The sequence below is a fragment of the Manacus candei genome, unplaced genomic scaffold, assembly GCF_025592945.1.
Source record: "Manacus candei isolate 608988 ecotype Guabito, Panama unplaced genomic scaffold, ASM2559294v1 h1tg000057l, whole genome shotgun sequence".
Classification (NCBI taxonomy): domain Eukaryota; kingdom Metazoa; phylum Chordata; class Aves; order Passeriformes; family Pipridae; genus Manacus; species Manacus candei.
The window spans coordinates 3,632,919-3,657,967 of NW_026138105.1; the positions used below are offsets into that span (position 1 = coordinate 3,632,919).

Genomic DNA, 25,049 nt, shown 5'->3' on the forward strand with positions numbered 1-25,049 from the left:
GCATCCCAGTGGCTCTGCATTCCCCCCTCGGCTCGCTGACCTGCCCCTGGGGGGTTCTGGATGTGGATTTGCTCCTGGCAGCAGTTGGTGGCACTGCATTCACCCCCACACCGTGGGCAGCTCCAGCAAGCAGCGGGTGGGATCTGTCACTACCATGCACCTGCTATCCCAGGTTAGGAAGGCACGTGTGGCCCTGCAGCCAGAGCAGTTAGGGAGGTGGGGAGCTGGAGGGGAAGCAGAGGGGAGGTGCCAAGAAGAGGAAGGCAGTGCTGTGTGTAAATACCTTGGGATGGAGTCTCTGTGAACTCTCAGTCTTTTTTTCCTGTTAAAAATCCACAAAGAGGGAGTGAAAGGCGGGAAGAGGAGGATCCACACCGGGCTTTGCAGGCAGGGAGCTGGAAGCCCACAGGCCTGCGTGCTGGGAAACCATCCTGGCAGGCTGGAAAACGCTCAGATCCAGGGCCAGGCCAGGAGATGCCCTCTGGAGCAAAAGCCTGCCCACTTCCACCACTTCCCCTGGGTACCTGCTGCCTCCAGGGCAGGTCCCCGAGACCACCCCCTGCACAGCTGGGAACAGAGGCACGGAGCCAGCATCCAGCATCCTTACACATGCCAAGGACATGGTAAAGATGCATCCACAAGGGAAATAATATTTAAGAAAGTGCTTGAACAAGTAGAGCAGCAAGAGCCAAAGGGTAAGAGAACCTCCTTCAGTCTCTCCTGGGACATTCTGCACAAGAACCTCAACTCATCTACAGGAACCAGCACAGGGACAGGCTTCCCTGCCACCACCCAACCAGGGAAACCTCACACAGGAAGGCTGGTCTGGTCCAGATTTTCCATTCCTTCACATCCACCCTGCCCTCACAGGACAAGGGGCAGAGGAGGCCAAGGCACTGGCAAACACCAAGCAACACTCCAATAAAATTAACACAGCTGAACAAGGAAAACTAACTCAAAGACAGAGAATCTGCTGGACTTCCTTCTTCCAGGGATGTGCACAGACCATCCCTTCTGAAAGCAGAGCCCAAAGCTCAAATATCCCCCCAAATACAACCCATTTCTGAGCCAGCAGCCTGGGGATAACTCAGTGCAAATAATCACCAAACACAGATGGATAGAAGAGACCACTGCAAGACACAGAGCTGTGAGGGAGCCAAAAACAACCTGCCTTGGAAGCAGGTAAAGGCAGCAGGTGGGTGCTGGGCAGCCTCAGGAGCTCAGTAGGCAGCCACAGCTCCACACCACCACCTCCTCCTTCCACCCTCACCTCCCTACACTCCTCTGGCCCACATGCTTCCATCTGGTTTCAGTGCCAAGGGCAAGCCCCAGCCCCAGAGCTGACACAGTCACTGTGCCCTGCACACACTGCACTGTTCTCAGAGCAGGACTGCTGTCATGGCAGGGGGCTCTGCTGAACCCACACCACAAGCACAGACCTCCTGGTTTTTCCTCTCCTGCTTCCACTGTCACAGCTCCAGTGCAGGACAGCACCTGGTCTTTGCACAAAAGGGGAGACAGATACAGGGCTGGGAAGGAAAAGTCCTTTACTGGGCAGAGGAAAACAGGCATCTTGTCCTTGTCCTTTGGAGGATGTACCCCTGTGCCCAGGGGTCCTGCAGGCTGGCAGCTTGTGATGGTGTTAAAGGAAGTAGCAGGGAGAAGACCTTGGTAAGGGGCAAAGGAATCATTTTTCAGACCACTCACAACACAATGACAGCAAGGAGGGGAGGAAACAGGGACAGGAGTCAGAACAGGAGCATCCAGGGAATCACTGCAGTGGTTTTGCACCAATTTATTTGCTGGGTCAGGCCCACAGCAATCCAGCTTCCCCTCTCATCCCCCCAGGAACGTACCTGTACATCCTGACACAGCCTCTTGAGAGGGGGAGACTTGCTGCAGGTCCCATCCACTGCCACCTCTTCCCTCCCCAGGTGCTTCACCACGATGCACTTTTTCAAAGGGAATCCCCTGGAAAAGGCAGGAGCTGTGAGATCAGGCTGTTCAGGGGCTGAGCTGGCCCTTCCTGGGATTCACAGGCAGCACTGGAGCAGAGCAGGGGCCTGGAGCTGCTTTTGCTGAGCTACAGCATGTGCTGCCATGCAAACTCCATGGAATTCCAAGGACACCAGCCACAGAAACAGAGTTCAGAGAACAGGAATGGTCTGTGCACAGCTCAGTGGGGGTTCCTTGGGTGTGATTCCTGTGAAGAAAGTGGGGATCCCACAAGTCCTTCTCCCAGGCCACTGCTGGGGAAATTCCTTATAAATCCCAATTTGCTTGCCTGTGACCATGAAGATGACCTCCCACAGCACCCAGGAGGCATCAGGAGGCTGCTCCCATCCCTAGGCATGACCAACTGCCTGATTCAGAGGGAGGAAAGGCTTTCAAAGCCTGATTATACATCAAGGAAAAGAGTGGGTGTTTGTCCCCTTATGAGGGCCAACGCAGCCTACAAAATACTAACAGAATGATCTTATTTCCCTTCAGCCCTGTCAGGGCATCAACACAGCCTCCACTAATTAATTCCCAGCTTCAAGATCACTTCTGTCCTCCCAAGAACCTTTTACAGACATATAAACTTACAATTTTCAAGTTTCAGAGTTTTAAAGGCTTTTAAAGAGTTTGAATTTCTAACATGCAGACTGTCTGCCCTGAATTTTCATGTCTGATCTAACACACAAACCCACATTCAGTCTCAGATGCTGCGTCCGTGAGCTCACCAAAATCATTTCACTGTGATTATTTCCCTAACATCTGATGACAGTTTGTGCCTGAACCTGAAAACTTCCCCTTCCATTTGTAAACAGGAGCAGATTCCAGCAGCAATGCCTTTCTTACAAGGGGATCCAAACTTACTTGTCTTTGCATTTCCGGATGGCTTCATCTGCAATCTGCTTCAGGTTGACCAGTTTGTCCCCTCGATAAAAAGCATCTGCAAAGTGGTGAGGAAAACATCAGAGGGGCTTCCCAGCCTTGGCTTCCCAGCCAAGGGAACAGCTGGAGCAACGAGCAGCTTCAGGAGGGCAGAGCAGAGCTCCTGCACTGGAGGGAAGGAAAGCTGACAGGCAGCTGCTGGGAAAGCTTTCCCAACGCACCCTCTTAGCCCAGAGAAACAGATGCCAAAAGAAACAGTGAAATTCCTTCCCTGGGAGAGGTCCCGGTTTGACCAGACAAATCTCTTGGGAATATTCTGTGGGAAATAATCCAACACAGCCAGAACACAGATTGCAGTTTCATGGGTCCTTTCCATGCCATGGAAATTAATAAAACCACTGTTTTTTGCACTGTTGCAAAAAACAGCTGGGGAAATGCTGTGGCCTTACTTGCAACCACTGCCACGTTCTTGATCCCTTGCTTTACGAGGCTGGGAGTTGGAGCAGAAACGTCCTTAAAATCGGGGAGGGTGGGAATTTTTTATATCAGGATTGCCTCATGATACATCTTGCAAACATCTGGCTGCTTTTGAGGAGGAGCACGGAGGAGGAGTGTTTAGAAACAAGTTATTAGCAGCTGGTGACATCAGGCTTTACAGGACCAACTGGGAGGGCTGTTTAGAGGCTTCACTGGGCGTTCAGAGTGGGAAGCAGTAATTCACCCTGAGAGGCTCAGCTGAGGCACTGCCCCGCCTTTCCCATTCCCAAGTGCAACTGGCTTTTAAATAAAGCCCTTTCAGAGAGGGAACAGCGATGGAGATGCACAGATGCCTGTTTTACCTGCCGTGATGAGGAGAGAACAACCACAGTCGAGGATCCGCTCGCAAAGAGAGTCCGCGGAGAAACCTGCGAACTGCCGGGGATCACACAGCAAGGTCAGCAAGGGCACACAAAAAACCCACCCCAAAAACCCAACAGCTGCTGTGCAGTTCAGCCAAGGCAAACAATCCCACCAGGTGCTGATGGAGAAAGCTAAAGGAGCTCATTCCACAGTTAATGCAAGGAAACAGCAGCATTTTAATTTAGGTTCCGTTCATCTCATGGATCAAACTCATCTTTCCAGCTCCTCTCCCAAAAACAAGAGCTGCTCCCCCCAGAGCTCAGCACCAAGAGCTTGTTCCTACCACAACAGAGTGCAGAGCTCCAATCCTGGCACAGGCAAGCATGGCTATGACCAGCTCCAGGATCATTGGCATGTAGATGGAAATCCGGTCTCCTTTTTTCACACCTACAGAGGGAAAATGAACATGGCATTTGTCAAAATGAACACATCACATGTCAAAAGAACAGGATGTAGAGAGAAATTCATGATTTTAATTCCACATTTATATGCACACAATGAAAGTCCAGCTGGAGTTAGGGCTGCACCAGCCTCAGGTTTTGCCTTTCAAGCCCTATGGCTCTTGAGAGATCACGGCAATGAACGCTCCATGTTTTTCATCTGCCTCCTTGAAGGAAGCAGGAAAGTAACCAGTGCCCACTGCTTGTTGGAAAAGCCCAGAGCAGGAAGTTTTGAGCATGGATTTCTTCCTTGTACAGCCAACGTGACCAGCATCGATCCATTTTCACCAACAGAGCCAGAGCTGCATTGCATTGCAGAGCAAACTGATGAGAATTACTCAACAGACTGGCAATTAATCAAAAAGTGAACCCAACCTCCAAACTCCTGGTCAAATGCCTTCCCAGTACCCACTGCTCCTGTTGCTTCACCCATACCTTGGCTGCGGAGGACGTTGGCGAACTGACAGACTTTGTGCAGCAGCTCATGGTAGGTGATCTTCATAGAATCCCCAGGTTCATTCCCTTCCCTGGAAAAACAGGGAATATTTGTTATTGCACAGGCATTACAAGGTGAGAGTGACACTGAGAACTGCTTTGGACAACACGTTTGTCCTCACCTGCCCTTCCAAGCACAGAGTAGCCAAGCCCCAGAAATCCACTTTTGGACTAAAGTTCTCCAATGGCAGGAAAATTTCGTCCAAAGTCCCCATCCCTGTGTAGATCACTACTGGAAGCAACTGAATGTGTGAAGTGGAAATATGTGGCACTTTCAGAGAGGCAAGAGGGGTCCAAGAGAAGCAAAGCTAAGAGTTCAAGGGCACTGTGGGATTTATGGCATGGCCCCCTCACTCCCCTGTGGATATGTCTGCATGAAACATGGACCAGTGCTTCAGAAATAACACCCAGCCCCCAAAATACCTGACATCTGAGGGACTGGGATGGGATGCCAAGGGCTGTCTTATTTTCCAAGGTCATATATAAATACACCCACGTCTGTTTGTTCAGTGCCTGCTCTGCCTCATTCTCCCTGTGGTCTCCCATGAACCAGCTCCAGGCTCCTGCAGCCCAGGTGATGGTTCAGTGGGACAAGGCCATTAAAAACAGTGGTGGGAAGAAGAGCCAAGGGCTGCAGCTGGAGATGGGACTGGAATGTTATATCCCCAGGGAAGCAGTTTGGTACCAAAATGAAAACCAGCTAATATTAATGGGACAAAAGGCTTCAGCCATGCAAATGAGGTGGCATTCCCAGTGCATCAGGAGATGACTAAGGAATCTGATATGACCTCACACTCGGAGAAGCAGTGGTTTCCCACAGCCAGGAAGCAGTCAGGCACTTTCCTGGATCTCCCCAAGGCAGCCAGAACAGAAACACTAACGGTCACTAATGACCTAATGGAAGAACAGGGCTATCACATCACCCTCAGCTGAAAGTCTCCCTGGAAAAGTGTCCCCTTGAGGATATGCAGCCAAATGAAAAGCAACACTGGTGCTGGGGAGAAGCCAGGAAGCACCTCTGTGCTGTGTGCTCCCTCAGGACTGGAGCCAGGCTCCATCTGACTCCCAAACAGAAACCTCACATGTCAGAGCATACCAAAAACACACACTGAATTCTAGTGAAAACCACTTCCCCCAGCAACACAGAGGGCAGGAAGGTTACTGGGGTGAAGAAATGCATAAAGTAACACCCTTATTTCTCTGTAATTCTGTGCCCTTCTGTGCCAGCACAGTAGTGACCACGTGCTCCAATGGCAGACACGGTTCTAGTGGAAACAAGACAAGAGCTGGGAGAGCCCTGCTGACACAAGCTCTGCTCCTCCTGCCCCACGTAGAACAGGGGCTTCAGAACTGGTGGTTACACTTGGATCATCCCATTCAAAAGCTACTCGTGGATCTGATGCTTACTTATCCCTACTGATACCCAGTTACATTCCTGGCTTCCTGCAGCTCTGCAGCAATTGGGCCCATGGATACCTGCACTGACACTGGACAGGGAATCTTCCCACCACTGGCTCCTGGAAGGGCGATTCCCTGCTTGATCCTTCATGCAAGTTTGACCCCTCCTAAGTGCAAAGAGGAGAGACATAAGAGCACAAAGAAAAAGCAAAGCTGGTAACAGGAAGCAGTGCCCAGGGCAGGCTCGGTCCTGGAATCCAGCAGTTCCCTCTCCTTTCCCCATCACACCCATGAGCATCACTTCGAGCTAAATGAGATGTGAAACCATTAGACAAAGTCCCTTACAGCAGAACTCTCAGCTAGGAAAGAGAAACCAGGAAATCAAGAGTGTTTCCCTTTTGATTTTATTACTTGAAGTCAAAGATCCAAGAGCTGATTTCAGTGCTGGGCTGAGCAGCTGTAACTGATCTGGCTCAGAGGAAGAGCATCTGCTTCTGCTGTGTGTGGCTGCACACTGGGTGCCTTCTCTCACCATCCAGGTTTGGTTTTCTACACTGCAGGTCCAGCAACATCAAGGCTGGTGCTGTGCAAACCTGCTTGGGTGCAGCAGCTCTGCCCTAAGCCACGAGCCTTGCTATGGAATGGCTCTTAAAGACAATACAATGCTTCCAAATACACACTGGAGTGTCTCAGCCCACTAATCTCTCACCTGAAGATCTCTGCACTGGGGTCTGCTGGGCACTGTGGGCCCAACAGAACAGGGCAGGGAGGAGGGATGTCCCTTTGCCTGTGCTCAGTTGCATGAAGGGATCCAATTACAGCTTTTACTAAGAGAGAAATATGTCAGGAGGAAAGACCAGCACAGGCTGTCCCATCTGGCAGGCTTCCCATGAAAGGCAGGTAGGCAGCCCACAGCCCTGGGTGCTATTTGGGAGCAGCCAGGTCACCCAAACTGTGGGTTCTCAGGTGAGCAGCCCTGCAGATCCCTCTGGGCAGAGCTGTGCTGCCCCTCACACACAGCACCCCAAAGGGACACAGACCTCGTGTGAGGTACCGCTCACACCGGCACGGGAGAAGCACATCTCAAATACATCATCAGGCTTGGGGAGGGAAATTCAGGCCATGGAACAAACCCAGGCCTGTCCTCAAAGCCTGCACACAGGAGAAGTGCAGAGCAAAGTCAGACATAAGTTAAAACTTCTGCAAGGATGTTCAGGGGGCTTTCAGAAGTCCTTCCCGCTCATTCGCGTGACTGCAAAAGAGCTCCACAAACACCAGCGGGGGGAACCTCAGGCTTCGGATTTTAAGATGATCTTGTGCTTAATGGGAAAGAAGTCATGTCCTTGTTTCTACAGGACAAAACACCTCCTTTCACTGCATCCACAGTCAAGGCCCGGAGCAGTCTTTCAAGAGCAGGCAATTGCTTTAAGTCTCTCCATGTCTGAAAATAGTCTGGAGTGCCCACAGCTACACTCACTGGGCTACAGCAGCACTCAGACTGTGCTGTCCCCTCTGCTCTGGCACAAAAGCCCAGAGAATGATGGATTTTAGGCAGGGGATTTAAAGCAATGTCCACTCACACGCTACCAAGTACAAGAGCCTGTAGATTCCTGGCACTGACGTTCTGCCAGCAGCATCTTCCCTGCAGCACCCACTGGACAGGAGCAAGAGCTGTCAGTCCCCAGCCTCTTAAAAGGATTCACTTCTCCAAATTCAATTGAAAAAGAAATCAAAATATAATAAAAACCCTCATTCTTCTGAAAGCATTACTGCAGAGCTCACCTCCACACCCATAGCGTGCAGTTCTGACCTCACAGAATCCAACATCCTCCAAATATATCCTTTTTTTAGGAACTGCTGGTGAAAATAGTTGGCAGCAGCACTGCTGTGATCGCCTGTGTGCGATCTCTGCTCCGACAGCAAGGCTTCTTCTGAAAGGAAAACCCAATTCTCAGCTTCCCAAACTTCCCAGATACGCCATCAGATGAAATTCACAGTGAAACACAGTTTGAGTTTCCTCCAACCCAGTCCTACATTTAGCAACTGTAATTCAAAATTTTACAGTATCATCTGGGTCACAGTAGGAAAGCATCTGAGTTTTTTAGCACTTGAGAAGCCTGTGTTTTACATGCTCTGTGTTGTGTGCATGCTCAGCTGGAGAAGGGCAATTTTTGGCCAGATGGAATACATATATGGAAGAAATTCTACCCTGTGAGGGTGGTGAGGGGCTAGAATAGAATTTCCAGAGAAGCTGTGGCTGCCCCATCTCTGGAAGTATCCAAGGCCAGGTTGGACAGGGCTTGGAGCAACCTGGGCTAGTGGAAGGTGTCCCTGCCCAGGCAGGGGGTGGAACTGGATGATCTCCAACCCAAACTATTCTAGGATTCTGCAGTCTCCACTGAACCACCCACCAACTAAGGAAATGCAAGTCCTTTAAACTAAACACACAAATGCACAACTGGGGACCTTCCAAGGCAGGCCTTCTCCTAGAAATCCTGATTTGTTGGAAAAGGTGGGTTTCATGCAAAGAGGACAGTTTTCCAGCTGCTTGCAGCCATTCACTGCCAGGGCCAGGCAGCCCAAGGGCATCAGGGCCCACCACCACCAAGGTGTGCAGGACAGCAGGGCCCAGCTCTGCACAGAATAGATCCCTGTCAACACAGGAAAGGCTCTGCAGAGCTCTTACCACACGACTCCCTTCCGCCAGCAGTTAAAATAAGGGGCTCTCCACTTCAGAACAGGCACCATGACACACACAAGCCCCACTGCACAGGCCTCCAGTGGCCTTGCCACTGTCTGAGCAAAGAATGACCCCATGGAGAAATCACCCCAGGCAGGGGAGCAGGAAAACACCAGGTCAGAACCTGAACACTTGTCACCTCCATGGGGGCTCAGACTGCCTGCTCAGCTGGGAGTTTGACCCTGGAGGTACAGAGCCCCAGAGCTGTTTCACCTGGTGCCCAGGTAGTAAATCACACAGGTTAGCAAATGATTTAGTGCTGCACACACCCTGTGGAGTAGGGAACTGGCCTGTAGGAGCAGGCAGGTGTTTCTCAGAGCCCCATCAGCTCAAGCACTGACCCCATGGAGCAGTCAGGGGTGAGGAGAAGCAGTGCAGGAGAGGGAAGCTGTGCCCAGATGTCCTCCTGGATGTCTGCACCAAAGCAGGTCGAGAAGTTACCACGCTCTGCCAAGCATCAGAGCTGACTACAAGACTTTCCAAGCACTGGTCTGCTTCAACCACTCATCACATAACCCAGAAAGCTGAGCCCATCTCAGCTGTAGGATGACAAGCAGCAGTGAGGGGCAGGGACTTCTTAACCTGCTACAGCTCAGGGGCCAAGGGGACACACACTGCCCAGAGCAGCCAAATGGACCAAGCAAAGCTGGCCCAAAAATGAAACCAGCAACGCTGTTTGGTTTTTCCTTTTCACCGGATTTCCAAAGAAAAATTATTTGCATAACCTGTTTGAATAACGGATGACTACTGCTTCCCTCTGCATTTGCATGGAGCAGCAGGAAGCACAGGTTGCATCAGTGGGAATTACGGTTTTCAAGGTAATTGCTGATGATAATTGTGGTTTACAAGGGTTATAACACTACCAAGAGATGCTGGTGTAGAGGAGAAGGATGAAATGAAGGCAAGCAAGTGAAGTGTTAGAAGTTTTCAAGATCTGCCAGACCATCTGCAGATCCACACAGTCAGAAACAGAAAAATCACAGACCAAAGCAAACTAGGGACAAAGCCAAAGCCTTTCTGGCCCCTGGAAATGCTCCCACTGAGGACCAAAGGGGCTGCAGATCATTTAAGCTTCTCCTCTAAACTCCCGTGGCACATCATTCTCTCTTTACAAGGGCATGTAGTGATAGGCCAAGCAGGAGTGGCTTCAACTGAAAGACAGGAGGTTTAGATTGGATATTAGGAAGAAATTCTTCCCTGTGAGGGTGGGGAGGCCCTGGCACAGGCTGCCACTTCCTGGAAGTGTTCAAGGCCTGGTTGGGTGGGACTTGGAGCAACCTGGTCTAGTGGAAGGTGTCCCTGCCCATGGCACGGGGTGAAACAAGATGGTTTTTCAGATCCCTCCAAACCAAACCATTCCATGACTCTCTGATTAAATAAAAGCATTAACCCAAGGTGACCAAGCACAGCTGGGGTGGGGGGCACCTGGAAGGTAAAGTTTCAGAGAACAGCAAATCACCTCAAAGCCACCAGGTTTCATTCCCCAACCCGGCAGGGAGGCGATGGCAGCCCAGAGGGCAACTCTGCTTAATGCAGGAAAAAGGCTCCACGTTTTACCTACTGGAAAGTACCCCTAAGAAAACATGGATTCTCGGCTTGAGAAAGGTTTTGGAAGAGGCAAAGAAGCAACAGGAAATGATGCAACACCACAGGAAGAATTTGCACAGTGGGGAACCACAGAGAGACTCCAGTAGGGCAGAGATGGGGACAGTGAGAATGTCCGCCCTAGGACCTCTCTGTTGCCATCTAAACTAAAACAAGCTCAGAGCCCAAAATCCATCCTGAGCACGGGACCAAGTGCTGCATGAGAGGCACAGGATGGAGACAGCATGACCCACAACAGCCAGCTCCTGCTCCAGGAGCAGCCTGTCCCCAGAGCAGGTTACAAGGTAAAGGAAGGAATTTTCCTGCTGCGGTGACAGCTCCTCACGTGCAAGGGCACTGGGGGCAGCCAGATGGGCTCATGGCTCCCTGATTCATTCCACATCCAGAATTAGAGCAGCCAAAATGCCAGGGAGAGCTGGACCCAGCCAAGCTCCTGCCATGTGTGGAATGGGCTCACGTGTGTGCCCCGTGGGCAGCAGGAGCCCCGGGCCCTTCTGGCGCCTGCCCAGTGCCAGCTGCTCACACACCTCCTGTTTTCAGGACACTCCCCAAACCTGCAGCCTGAAAAGGGTCTGCCTGGAGACAGCCTGGTCCTTTGGGAACAACAGCAGCCAAAACTGATAAAAATAGGATTTCCCCCTCCACCCCAGCCTTGCTTATGCCCATTTGACACAGGAACGGCACTTGAGATTATGGTGAAATGTGGAGTTTGGGGAGACCAGCTGTGCAAGATAATCAGAAAAAGACAGCATTTCATCAGGAAAAAATGCTGGTATTTGCATGGATTGTTCAGTGTGGAAATAGTCCTGAACAGACTGCCCAAGCAGATGGGTCTGCAGCAGGTCTGCACCTCTGGCTCCAGGTTTGCAAAAAACCTTCGTGAGGACATTTCATAATAACAGGGCAGCCAGCCCAGCCCTGCCCATGCTTAATGTCACCCACCTCCCACCACAGTAATGCAGGGCAGGGATTTCCCAAAGCAGTTCTGGGAAGGCTGAGAGGTTTTTTGAGCAGCAGGTTTACCAGAAAGCTCAGGCTCTACCATCCCTGTTAGCCACGCTTGAATCCCATTGCAGCATGATAAGGATCATGAAAGAAGAAGTGGTGTAACAACAGAGTGCAGCTTGGGAGGGGCTGGTGAAAAGGTTTCCCCAGTGAGTTCAGAAATATTTGACAGCAATGACAGAACACTGTTGAGTAAACCTGGGAACAGAAATTCTAGGGAAAAGAAAAATCTGGCCAGTTTAACAGCATCTCCTCCTAAAACCACACAGTTAAATCTGCATTAAAACCACCCTATGATTTTCCCCTCCAGTGCCCCCCATACACATAGGTAGGGCCTAACAAGGCTCTTCTTCAAATCCATCTCTGAGCCAAACCATCACAACTTAAAGTTAACCATGTACCTGGGATGAATAGGTTCTTATTGCCACAAAGAAACCCAAACCAGGCTGGCAATCAGGAGCCCTGTGCTCTACAGAGCATGATGCACAAAGCCCAGCCCCAGCTCAACACAGGCATTACTGTGCCTGTATTTTACAAAACAGCTAAAACAGAGCTTATTTCTACAGGGACACTGGGCCATCCTCTGCTCTTTGATCAAGGAATTAGTCTTCTAATCACCTTCAAAAATAGCCATATGGAAACGCAGCCTACAAAGCAAACACCCAACACCCTGCATGGTTGCTAGTGTCCCACAGGAAAACCACATCCATCTTTCTGTCCTTCCTTCTCACTAAATACATTCTCAGCTACTGTCTGTATTTGCAGCCTTTCAGAACCTAAACAAATACCAGAAGCATCTAGAGAAATAATATTTATCTTGTGCAGCCCAACCACCGTTCACTTTGCCATACCCTGAGCAATCCTACAGCACAGAGTCCAGCTGGAGGTGGACACTGCTCCAAAATCACTCCTTTATTTACCGACCTGCCAGAATTCCCTCCAATTTTCCCCACTCATGCCAGGCTATGCCCTAAAATCTACTTCAAGCCCCTTTCTTTAGGCAGCAGGGTGCTCAGACATCTCTGAAGGAACCATCCAGTCAAGGGGAGATGCATTAACTCTAATCATGTTCTTACTTTCTGACGTTATTTTACAGCACAAGAGAACAGCCATGGAAGAAAAATGCCAGCTTTTTGCCTATTTTATTTAGAGGAAAGTTGTTTTTTTAAGCAACTTTAATTATTTTTTTTGGAAACAGAATGATTACACAGCGTTGCAACAGAGGTCACGTGCAAGACTCATGCAGTACATCACCAAGTCTGGCTGCCCTCAGCCAGTGCTTGGAACCCTGCAAGTCAAACCCTTGGAATGCTGTGGAAAAATGTGAGAGTTTGACATGAGAGGAAACATTTTAGATGTTTACCAGCAGTTAAGTTTTTCAGAGGAGCAAGGACTATTTTTATCAGTCCAACAGGAGGACAGCTTATTTTCAGTAAAACACGGTTGATTCCTTGTTTAAACAATTTACAGTTGGGCCATGGAACAATTTACAGATCCTGGATGAAGCTTCTGTAAGTAAAATAATCAACAAGTTACCTGTAGCTGGGAAATGCCCCCTTTTGGCAAATAACTGCATCTCTGGATGGAGCATCCTGCCAAATTTTGAAGACCTTCCAGAAACACGGAAAGCCAGGTAAGCTGATTTCAATGGAGGCTCAAACAATATCCATGAAGGTCATTATAGGAAATTTAAACTTTTAATCAGATTTTATGGTGGGCATTTCACCTTCATGCCTCATAAACCTCTACAGGTGATGACCAGATGTCACCTGCTGGACTGTCATCTAAAGAACATCTCTTAGAAGATGGTCAGTGGCAATAGGAATGGAAAACATGCTTCACTATCACAGAATGAATGGTTTGGGTTGGAAGAGACATTAAAAACCATCTGGTTCCATGGGCAGGGACACCTTCCACTAGACCAGGTTGCTCCAAGCTCTGTCCAACCTGGCCTTGAACACTTCCAGGGATGGGGCAGCCACAGCTTCTCTGGGCTATTAGGTAGCTGGGTGTGAAAAAGCAACCAGGAAGGCCCTCCATTTCCTTGAGGGATTCCCCTAAAGAAGGGAGGTGACACCTAAGAAAGTGATGAGCTTTGAATTCATGGCCAACTGCCAGGGCTCACGATTTCCTATCCCACCACATTTCGACACTTACAACAAGTGATGTGCAGAAATGCAAGCAGAGAACTGAAACCTGCTCCAACAGGCCCGAGCTCCCTGGGCTGGGGGGAGCCAAGAGGTCTTGTGGTTTCACAATGGGTATTACAGCCCAAGAGCTTTGGGCACAGAGAGCCCACCAGGCACAGCCAAGGCAATTACCCCCAGGAAAGATGCCACGCTTGGAACAAGCACCACTCACACCTCTTTTGGCAAAGCCTGATCAATTCACCCCCAACTTGGAGCACCCACATGGGGCCTGAGCCTTGTCCACTGCAGCTCTGTTCACACCAGGGTGCCAGGGAAGAACACACAAGCCATTCACACAGCTAAAATAATCAGGTTTTCTAGTCCGATAAGCAAACTGAAGGCTCTGATCTTCCATGTCCTGAATCTGTACAGGAGTTCACCATCCCCTTTGTCCAGGAACTCCATTTATCCACCCCAAGCTTCAGCTCTGCTGCCAATATCTGCAATATGCCATCACTGCACAACTGTGGTGCCCCTCCCAAAGTAACCAAGTATTCTTAAAACATATCAAGTTCCCTGTAATACCTGCCAGCACAACAAGATAAAAGTTTCACAGACATGAGAAAATCCAGGTGCTCTTGTCTGTGCACACACCCTCCTCAGTAATGACCCCAGGCAGTTATTGTGCTACACATACCCAGAGCTGTGCAGAAATGTAGCTTTGGACAGGGTATAAACCAGCAATTTTGGGTAAAGGTGTAAGCAGAAACTTATGAAAAATTACTAAATCCCTCGTGCTGAATCACCAGAGCAAGACCCTCTCTCAGAGCAATGAGTAGCACGAGGAAAAAGTACTAAATAAGAACAGAAAAGATGCCATGGGTGTCATTTAAGCCTCAGCACTGCACTTCAGCACTGGGGTGTTCACAGCAGCTCAGCCAAGAGCCTCTCAGACTAAACCAAAATGTCATGTTGGGGCAGAACCAGCATCTGCTGTTTTGTCTCCAGGACCAGCAGCAGGAGATGCTGTTTCTGGAGGGCACGTGAGACCCCATCAGCAGTTTGGTTTCAACGCTGTCCTTGGGGGACCCGCTGCTGGTCCTGAGAAGTGACCCCTAAAAGTGAGGAAGCAAAGGGCAACAGTAAACAAGCACCAAAAAACACTGTTCTTCCATCCACAGTTAAGTTACTTTCTTGAACAACCTTTTGTGGGAAACCTCCAGAAGGAAAACAGCCGTATCCATGCGCTCAGAGCCGCCTGCCCCGCGCTCCGGCACTGCCAGCAGCTCCACCACCTCTCCCAGCAGCCTGCACTGCCCCATGCACACACTGACCCTGTTCCACTAGGGATGCAAGTCAGATCTACTGTTTCCCAGGACCCCCTTCACTGCTCTCTCCGAGCAAAGAGGGGCTGGCAACCTCCCAGCCCTTGGCACGGCAGCCCTTTGCAAACAGCACCAGCACACCCCGGCCAGCAGCTCTGCAATTCCACATCCAAGTTCCTGCCCTCCTCTGCAGCACATGCCACCTAATCCTGGGCACTTACAGACATCCCACTTGTTTATCTGGTCAAATACTTCCTGGATACTCCCTTGTATTTATATAGATGGATGCTGTATCCCTGCCAGTAGCAGCTACCAAAGGTTTCGGAGCACAAAGGCTGGGAACAAACAGATCCAACAAAACCCAAAGGAAAGCTGCTCCCCTGAATCAAGGCAGATGAGCTGCTCTCCCAAGCTGGAGGGCTTAAACAACCCCTCTCCTTACTGCTCTGCCACGGAGCAACCACACAAGTGCTGCCTGAGTGCCTTCTTTCTTAACAGATTTGACTTATCAGAGGAGAAAGGTCCCATTCTGTCTACAGGAGCAGAATTACAGGTTATTGAGCTCAGTAAAAGCTACTTCCAAAGAAAATCTTGAGTAATGTAGAACACCCTCCCATGGAGACACAAGTCCAGGGGTGGTTCTGAATGGGCAAAACCATGTGAAACCACAGGTACCAAGTAATCAAGTGGTCACCAACCTTTCCCACCTGCCCCTTGCCCTTGTTGCACTGCAGAGCAGAACAGCACAAGGCTGGGAGAACTCGCCACCTTCCTGCTCCTGCCCTGCATCCTGTGATGGAAAAGGCTCTGCAGAGCAGTAACAGGGCTTGGGATCCCCAAAACATCAAACTAATCACCCTTCCCAGCATCTCCCTGAAAACCAGCAAGTGTAGCTGACATGGATGAGTCAAGTTCTGCTTCCCAGTCAGCCCCTGGAATGGGAAAACCATTTCCAGTGACTCCGTGCATGCCAACTGCCTGAGTACCACAGTGCTCAACCCCCTGACTCAGAGCATCCAGGAAAGCACACCCCACAAATGGGAAACCCACAGGACAGGACCTGCCTGAAGGGGGTACTTTGCTGCTCTCACATATTTAGTTCATCCCTCACCTGGGAACTGCCTCAGAGATTTCTCTAGTAATGAAGAGGACAGAGCACATGAGTACAAGCCATTAACAAAAGCACTTGGGAATGAAGAACCTCAAGGAGAAAACCAGCAGAGGCCAGGTCTCGGTGCACACACACACACAGACCTTGGAAACAAGTTTCAGACCATGATCCCTGTGTCTTCCAGCCTCTCAGGCCAAACCAAGAACCTCCAAAGCTTTAAGCAGACATCACCATGCTGCCCTGAGGCAGCACTGTCTTCATCTCTCATCTGCAACCAAACACACAGGAGGACAATCAGAGCAGTTACATGGAACTGGTTAATTTTCAGCCCAGCATGGCCTTGCTCCAAACAGCCAAGAGCCCACAGCTGGAGGCTCCCTCCACCTATGGAGAAATGCCAGGGAGCTACACCTGAGGATGAGCTCTGAGTCCCTCCTGCCCCAGTTTGCACTTACATATGAGTATCCAAACACAGCAGCTGCTTGCACTACTGCCACAGCACTAACCACACTGCTGGGTGACTGTCCCAGAAGTGGGAGAGGAAGAATTCCAAAGAAGTTGGGAAAGCACATGACTTGGACGTGTCTGAGCTGCTACACTACTCCCTTTACTCCACGTTTCAATCCTGTGTTTCTGTTGATGCTCCCACCACTCCCACTCCTGCACTACCCACACAGCTCAGTCAGAGATGTTGTCATTTGGAGGGATGAGAAATGCTTTCTGGAGCATTCAGGCACATGCAGCCAGCTTTGTAACCCCCTCCCAGGCTGGCAGATTTCACCAAGAGAGAACAGAGTTACACTTTCTGGCATGGCAACTACAACTGTCATTGCCCTTGAAGGGGGTACAAGATTTACAGCTCAATAAAACACTAATACATTTGGTGTAATTTCTTACCTACTTCAGGTGCATCCCATCTCCTTCATCTCCAGAAGCAGAGCACTGTACTGTCCAGAAATGCTTCCAAAAGAATTAATATCTGCCAAACCCACCAATCTCTCACTCAGCACACACAGCAGGGAGATGACATAGATTTCTGAGGATGCTGAAGGGGCCACCCCTTTTCCCATGGAAATCCCCATCAGGAAAGGAGCTGTGCTGAGCCTGGGCAGTGCTGTGAGCATGAACCTGACCAGGCACAGGCCTGCAAATGTGGATCAGTAAAAACCTTCCCAGTGGTGAATTTTGTTCTTTAAGCAAACTGTGTGATTTAGGGGTGTGCTTTCACCACCAGAAGAGTGTTGAAAGAGGCTTCATCACTGGAAGTATGAAAAGTCATCCAGGAAGTTACCAAAGAAATGAAGAGTCAATTTGACATGGGACACTCCAAAGCCCTGAAGCCAGTGGGAGCAGCAGAGCCAAGTGCATCATAGAGAAACTGGCTACAATTAAACACTTTAAAAGGCTGGATATTAACAGCCAGCATCCTCAGTCACAGCCTCTGTGCATATGACAGATCTGTGGGTTGATTTGGTTGTTTTTCTTCTTGTTTTTTTTTTTTCTTAAAAGTGCTCTATAGTTGTGGGTTTTTTTTCTTGCAGAAAGTTTTATTAGAAGATATCTCAGAGCTACAAGCCCATAAATCCTGTATTACATTTCAAAATAAAATAAAATAAAGAAACCCAAACCAAATAAACCACACCTTCTCATCTTATATTTGCATGTCCTGCTTGTTCTAGGGAACAAGGGAATAATGCAGTTATTCTCTTGTTTAAACAAAGCTCCAGAGAGCTCCAGCAGGCTTTACTATCCTTATTGCTCCTTTCTAGGTGTGTTATATCATATGTCAATATTAAGAAAGCAGAAGATTAATACACTCTCCCAGAGCAGGCAGAAGCCAGCAGCCCCTTGCTAAGCCCCCACAGCTTGGCTACAGGGACTCTAAAAACACTGTGCAAAGCTGCACCTCCTGCCCCTGTCCCCTGGTCCCACCAGCACCACCAGCACTGCAGCTGGAGTGACTGGTTTGAGAACCAGAGGCACAGGTTATGCACAGAGCAGGCTGCATCCAAGTGCCTTCACACCCCGGGGTCTAATTAGAGAGAGTTTTGCAATGGCTGTTGTTCTTTTTGAATTCCCACCTGGTTATACTTTTACCTCCACAGCTGCCCAGGCTGAAGTTTAGCTGAGATCACTGACAGACACTTCAGCACAGAACTAAGGGCTGCCCCAGTGTCGTGGGCATGTCTACAGCACACTGAAGGAATACTGTGCTCCTGCCCTAACCAACCACCCATGACAAAGTCCTCAGCACTGCTGCAAGTGCCCTCAGTGTCCCAGCAGTTTGTCCAGCATGTGTTTCACCTGTGAATCCCACAGATGTCACCACAGGTACCCACCTCCGCAGTAACCACTGTGACCGACCCCAGCCTTTCCACACAATTGTGAAAGAGATCTCACTTTTGAGAGCAGCACTTTATCAGAAGCATTTCCTGGAGCTTCTGTTCCTTTTTTTAGGCCACATCAGCAATACCAAGCAGAGAAAGAGGAATCAAAAGCAGCAGAAAGAGAAATACTTGTAACGTTCGTGAGCAGTGTGAGATACCAGAGTGAAACAGGCCACAGGGATTAAAATCCAAGTGTTTCCTGCAACTCAGGATGGGCATTTTGAACCACACAGTCCTCCTAACAGCACCGTGAGGACACCACCACGACAGCAAACGTCACCTATGTACAAGTTCTGGTGCATGAAGCAATCCCTTGTACTGCCCCTTGTGCTGAAAATGCAATTTCATGTGGCTTGGGATTAGACCCCCTGAGTGGAGCCAATTTGGGCAGCTCTGGACTGCTGGTGGTGCAGGAACCTCCAGAGCAGCTTGGCCATAACAAACTCAAATGAACTGCTGGCTCCTTCCAACCCCAGCGAGGCTGGAGACAGCCAGTCAGCAGCTGAGTTTTGTCAGCACACATCACTTCCCAGAGACACTCAGCAATGCCTCCAAACGTTATTCACCTCTTCCCTAATTTCTCCTCTCTGAAAGCAGAGACTCTGGTCCTGTATCTTTTCAGAGCTCCCAGAGGTGGGCAGTCACCCATACCTTGGTACAAGGTCAGCACATTTTCCCACTTAGCAGGCTACAGACTTCTTAGAAGCTCGGGTATTCAAAAATAAAAAAAACCTATTTGGCTTTCAGAGGCTTTAATTTCTCTTTTCCTCTTTCATACAGCACGACAAACCTCAAGTGCTTTAGGGAGCCAGGCTCGTTCCAGAATGTTAAACACAAAATGTCAGAGGACAAGATGAGAGCAATTAATTATTGTTTTGTTTTGAAGAAAAGCACATGCCTAGAGAGGAGTAATTTTGTGAGACACAGCCCTCAGCCCCACTTCCTCAAGTCCTCAGTGCCACAGGTGTGCAGGTCAGTACCACCCATGTCATGTCCAGTGTGCCTCTTCCATCCCTCCCACCGGCATCCCCACCTGGCACAACATTCCCACCTCCACACAGCAGTGCCAGGTCACTTGTGACAGACCCATGCTAGGAAAGTTTATCCCAAAACAATCAGGGAAAACTGTCTGCTGAGGAGGAGGAGACACCTTATTTTTCAGCACTGTGAAGCACTACAACTGACAGTCACCCACCATTCTCATATCCACTCCAAGTTTTGCTCAGCACCATAAATACCCACACCCAGGCTGCCAGAATAACTAAGAAAAATCTTCACCAAGCCCAAATTAAAGCTGTAGGCTGCTGCCTCGCTGTCACCCAAAGATTTATGTGCAAGAAGAAGGTACCCAGTCCCTCCATAAAGCCCAGCACTGGCTGCCAAATGGCTCTGTTTGCTGGCACACCTTTACCTGAATGAGTTTACACAGTTTTCATTCAGAAGCCACAGTCATTTTGCATCTGAGCGAGCTGAGAATGTATTTAACTGTCAGGGCAGTATAAACACTTTCAACATTTCACCTGTGCCTTATCAATGTGATTATTTGCTAGGCAGTGCATGTAATTCCTCTGCTGAGGCAGGAGTGCTCTGGATAGAAATTCCAGTGTGAGCCCTTTACACCAAGGGAAACCTTCAACTGCACAGATCACTTAGAGAATCTGACATTTTTATTGCAATGACGGTAAGACTTCTCCAGCTGCTCTGCTGAAGGGACTCCCCATATCCCAACGAGTGCATCCCTAACACAGGGTACATTTAATTGTGCTTCTGCACTGCCACATACAGTCATATCCATGCAGCATAAACACCATTTCAAGGGAAACAGCAAAATGCACAGGAGAGCCAGGCATGGCTGTGTTTGGGGACACAGCTGAGGTGCCAGCTGAGCTAGTTCAGCAGGGATTGTTAATTCTGGAGCTCAGGCATTGCCAGTGAAACCTACTTTTCATCAGCATGAAAATAAGGCTTCACATAGATTTTAACACTAGTAACTACTCTGGTAAAAAATACAAACATACTTGAGATAGAGCTGGAAGTAACTTTTCTTCCCAAAGGTAGATAAGCCAGTCTTTCTGAAAGCACCAGTGCTAACATGTTTAAGTACAATGAATCAATATATAAGCTCAGGTATTTGGGGAACGTTTCTGCCACAGCAGTGGAAGCTTGCCAGACCCACAATACAAAAACACGGGAGATATGGGGTTTATGAGCTTTTAGCTGTCAGGCATTAGCTGTTCCTCACCCCAGTCTCTGTCCACATCTACCTCCTTCACCAGGGAGTTGTAGCTCCCGTCTCACTCCCATCTCTGACTGCTCTGAGCTCTCAGCAGGTACAACTGCAAAGGCAGAGCTGGAAGTCAGGTGCTCCCCGCTGCTATGCCGGGCACTCCAATGCATCCCAGGAAGGGCAGAGAAGCTCCACGGCACAGCTCTTCCCAAGGACACTGGAAGCAAACACTTGCTGTACCCACCTAAAGGTTAAAGCCTCTCAGGTTCTCAGCCTCCCATTCACCTCAGCGGAAACTGACGCTGTTTGTCCCCTTTCCGGGGGTATTTCCACACCTTCCAGCCACAACAAACCCAGAAACTCACCAGTAAAACGCCACTTTGTCCCCGAGCTTCTTCTCATTGACGTTTCTGTCCAGGAGGTTGTAGCAGATGTTGGTGGTCGCCCCTTTCATCCACTCCACGAAGATCTTCCCCTTGGTCACGTCGAAGTTGTACTTCAGGAAGGGTCCCGTGTGCGGGCTCTTCCAGTAGAACTCCTTAGCGATGTCACCCCAAAACTCTGCAAAGGGAGGCGGAGGCCACGGCTCGTGAGGGAGAAACGGGGACGAGGGGAAACAGGGATGAAGAAAACAGTGATGAAGGGAAACGGGGATGAGGGGAAACAGACAGGGATGAGGGAAAACAGGGATGAGGAAAACAGTGATGAAGGGAAACAGGAATGAGAGAAAACAGGGAGGGATGAGGCAGATGACACTTCTGCGGACAGGAGGAGCACCCTCGGAACACCTCAGCCCTGGGGGGCTCCCCGCGGTCCCCACACACCCCCAAGCCCCGCGGGCAGCCCCGGGAGGGCCCGGGGAGCCGCTGCCCCGCCGCCCCGCTCCGCCCGGCCCCGCTCACCGTGCGGCTCCTCCACGGAGCGCTGGTAGAGGCGCTGGTAGTGGGGCAAGGAGGGTACGTGGGCCGCGGGCAGCAGCTCTGGCCGCGGCCGGTAGAGCCGGGCCTGCTCCCCGGGCTGCACCATGGCGAGGCGCCGGGGCTCTGCCGGGCGGGGGCCGCCCAGCCCGCTCCACTCCGCCGCGCCGAGCGGGGGCGGGCACGGCGGGCACGGCCCGCCCTCACGGCGGGGAGCGCGGCGGCACCGCCCCGCAGCGCCAGGGGCAGGGCAGAGCCCGCCCGCCAGGCCCCGCGGCCCGAGGGGCGGCCGTGAGGCGCTGCGGGGAGGAGATGGGGCACCCTGCGGCCGTGTAGCCCTGTCGGTGCTGTCCCCTCTCAGTGCTATCCCCCTGTGTCAGTGCCATGGCACCCCACAGCCATGAGCCCCCTAAATGCCCTGTCCCCACTGTCAGTAGTGCCCCCTGTGTCAGTGGTGTCCCCCGGCAGCCATGGCACCCCACAGCTTTGAGCCCCCCAAACGCCGTGTCCCTCCTGTCAGCCGTGTGCCCCCCACCAGCCGTGTTCGCTGTGGCACTGGTGTTCCTCTGCCAGCCGTGTCCCTTCTGTCAGTGTGTCCCCCTGCAGCCACGTGTGCCCCCCAAACACCGTGTCCCTCTTGTCAGTGCTGTCCCCCTATCAGTCAGGTCACCCCACAGCCATGAGCCCCCTAAATGCCGTGTCCCTCTTGGCAGTGTGTCCCCCTGCAGCCACGTGTGCCCCCCAAACACCGTGTTCCCTCTTGTCGTTGCTGTCCCCTGTGATAAATAAATAATTGTGATTCGTGAAACAAATGGGTGATTACGTCAAAATAAAACAAACGGATTGTAAAACTTAATTACACCCCCATAAAGAAATAAAACAGACCCTTACAAGGTCAAGGGCCCTAAACCTCTCTGCTATCCTAAAAATAAAATATAGTTTTTTTTAGGCAACTGTTCATCCAAGAATGCATGAATTATGACCAGTTGTAGAGATAACCCTCTTAGCTTTAGCTGTAAGAAAACCCATATATTAAATACTTAGCAAAAACCTGTAAAATGTATATGTATATGATATAATTAATATGCATGAAGTAGCTAAGATAAATACTAAATGTACCCTGTAGTAGGCGTGCAGATTTGGGAAACTGGTCACCATTTCTGTCACCCAGCCTGCTGCTTGCTTTTACCATATAATAAACTCTTATTCAAAAACTTATAGAAACTCGAGGCTTTGTTTATCACACCCCTGTGTCAGTGCTGCCCCCCTATCAGCCATGTCACCCCACAGCCATGAGCCCCCCAAGTGCTGTGTCCTCCTTGTCAGCGGTGTCCCCTGTGTCCGTGGTGCCCCCCCTCAGCCATGTCACCCCACATGAGCCGTGAGCCCCCTGAACTCCGTGTCCCCCCCATCAGCTGCCTTTGCTGTGGCAGTGGTGTTCCTCTGCCAGCCGTGTCCCTTCTGTCAGCCATGTCCTCCCCAGCAGTGGTGACCTCCTGTCACCACAACAGGCCCACTGCCATGTCCCTGCTGTCAGCTGTGTGTTCCTGCCAGTGGTGACCCCCTGCCAGCCATGTCCCTTCTGTCAGTGGTGACCCCCTGTCAGCCATGTCCCCCCCATCGGTGGTGACCCCCTATCAGCAGTGTCCCCTTTGTCATTGTGTCCCCCTATCAGCCATGTCACACCCATCATCCTCATTAGTGGTGTCTCCCCCTGTCAGGCCTGTCCCCCCGTCACTGCTGCCTCCTCCTGTCAGCCGTGCCCCTCCATCAGTGGTGTCCCTGTGTTGGTGGTGTCCCCTCAGAGCCATGTCCCCTCCATTAGAGGTGTCTCCCCCTTATCATTAGTGTCCCCTGTCAGCCCATGGCCCCCCACCATCAGCCCCTATGCCAGCACCGTGTCCCCATAAGCACAGCTGCCCCATCAGCCACATCTCCCTCATCAGCAGTGTCCCCCAGGAGCTGAGTCCCCTCAGTGCCAGTCCCTGCCACTTTGCCAGGCACAGGGGAGCGACCCAGAGCTCTATCAGAGATCCTCCTTCATAGCCCCAACACAAGCCAGAGGCCATGGCCACACCCTGTGCCTGGTCCCTCCTCTTCCTTTGGATTCATGACCCTCCACTTCGCCACCACTGAGCTGGGTGAGCACAGTAAGCTGTGGCAGTTTTACTGAGCACCTTCCCCTGCAAAAATTGTACAGACTTTGTGCAGTTAGTGAGAAATTAAACAAATTTTTAATCAAGAAGGCAGTTAAATACTGGAACAGGGGCTCAGAGTGGCAGCAGGGTCTCAGTCCTCAGACACAGACAAAATTCAACCAGAGAAGTCCCTGAGCAACCAGTCCCATTGGAGCAGGGGGCTGGACCTGGTGTCTCCCAGAGACCAGTGTGATTCCATGAGTCTGCCCTTGGAGACAGGAGTCACCTGTGGTTGTACCTCCTGCAGCCAGTTCATTGTCATCCTAGTCTTTAACATTCCCTGAGTTCAGCCAGACTGCCCCCATGGCATTGCCAGCCAAGGTGGTATTTCCTAGCCAGGCTGCCAAAACCTCAAATTCCACTTCTGCACTGGGGAATATCACCCCTTGGAGCAAATCACTGCTGTGCCCAGGGAGCCACTTGCCTTGGAGTCAGGGAATTTTATGGTGGTTTGGGTTGGGGCCAAGGAACACCCAAGACATAAAAGTCCATAAACTTGAACTTGGCACAGTGTTCCAGTGGTCTGGTGTCAGCAAGCAGGTACAGCCTACATCAGGATCCTTGGTGTACTCCATGGTTTAGTGCACTCCCTGGGAGCATTGCCTTGCTGTACATGGGAGGAGTTGCAAACTTGTGGACTGGTCAGCACTGTCTGCTCTTCAAGCAGTGTTCTCATCAGCAAACAGGCCAGAAACAGTTCTACAGACAAAAGCAGCAGTGGTGGTGGTGTGTATTTTCCACTAAGGGTGCTCCCCAGTTTTGAAGGACATGTTTATCCTGCAGCTCCCTGCTCTGGGCTCAGTTTGCTGCCTTGCCCACACTGCTTGGGGGCAGAGATTCTTCTGTGACTCCATTTAGGAGGACACAACTGGTTTCCTCCAAGGTGAAACCCAGGAGTAGTTCAGGTGATGTACAGATGGGCTGTACCCTGTGGACAGTATCACTCCAGAGATACTCTTTACACCCCAAATGGGTCAGCCACCCTCACATCACACTGCAGCACTGTAACAAAGCTTCCTCAGCCGTGTGGTATCAAATCCCTGCCCTGGAAAGCTGCAGTGTGGCCTCACATTATTGATTTCATTGTTAGTAACAAAAAAAAAATCACCTGAAGGTGAAGTCTCCAACACAAGTCCACATGTATCCAAATGCCCAATTTTAGCATATTCCTTGTTGGAGTTTCAGCCTGGGATCACCAGTCTCTGAGCCCAGGCTTGCCCAGTGGACATAGTACAAACACAGCCAAACCCTGCAAGGTATTTACCTCCTCCAGCCAGCATTTTCATTACCTCCAA

At 50.6% G+C, this 25,049-nt stretch overlaps 1 protein-coding gene across 2 annotated transcripts in view; it reads right to left on the reverse strand.

Annotated features, from left to right (window-relative positions):
* ACSS2 (acyl-CoA synthetase short chain family member 2) overlaps positions 1 to 21,745 on the reverse strand; it is a 31,058-nt gene extending 9,313 nt beyond the window's left edge. Inside the window, exons 1-8 of one of the 2 annotated variants that reach the window (XM_051802768.1) lie at positions 21,542 to 21,745; positions 21,005 to 21,200; positions 4,653 to 4,744; positions 4,061 to 4,164; positions 3,717 to 3,789; positions 2,860 to 2,935; positions 1,857 to 1,971; positions 284 to 322 (exon numbers count right to left, since the gene is read on the reverse strand). In XM_051802768.1, the coding sequence (XP_051658728.1) occupies positions 284 to 322; positions 1,857 to 1,971; positions 2,860 to 2,935; positions 3,717 to 3,789; positions 4,061 to 4,164; positions 4,653 to 4,744; positions 21,005 to 21,200; positions 21,542 to 21,665 (819 nt within the window). In that variant the 5' untranslated portion in view covers positions 21,666 to 21,745. The remainder of the gene's footprint in view (positions 1 to 283; positions 323 to 1,856; positions 1,972 to 2,859; positions 2,936 to 3,716; positions 3,790 to 4,060; positions 4,165 to 4,652; positions 4,745 to 21,004; positions 21,201 to 21,541) is intronic. The other variant, XM_051802769.1, reaches the window with a different exon arrangement.
* Positions 21,746 to 25,049: the final 3,304 nt, after the last annotated feature.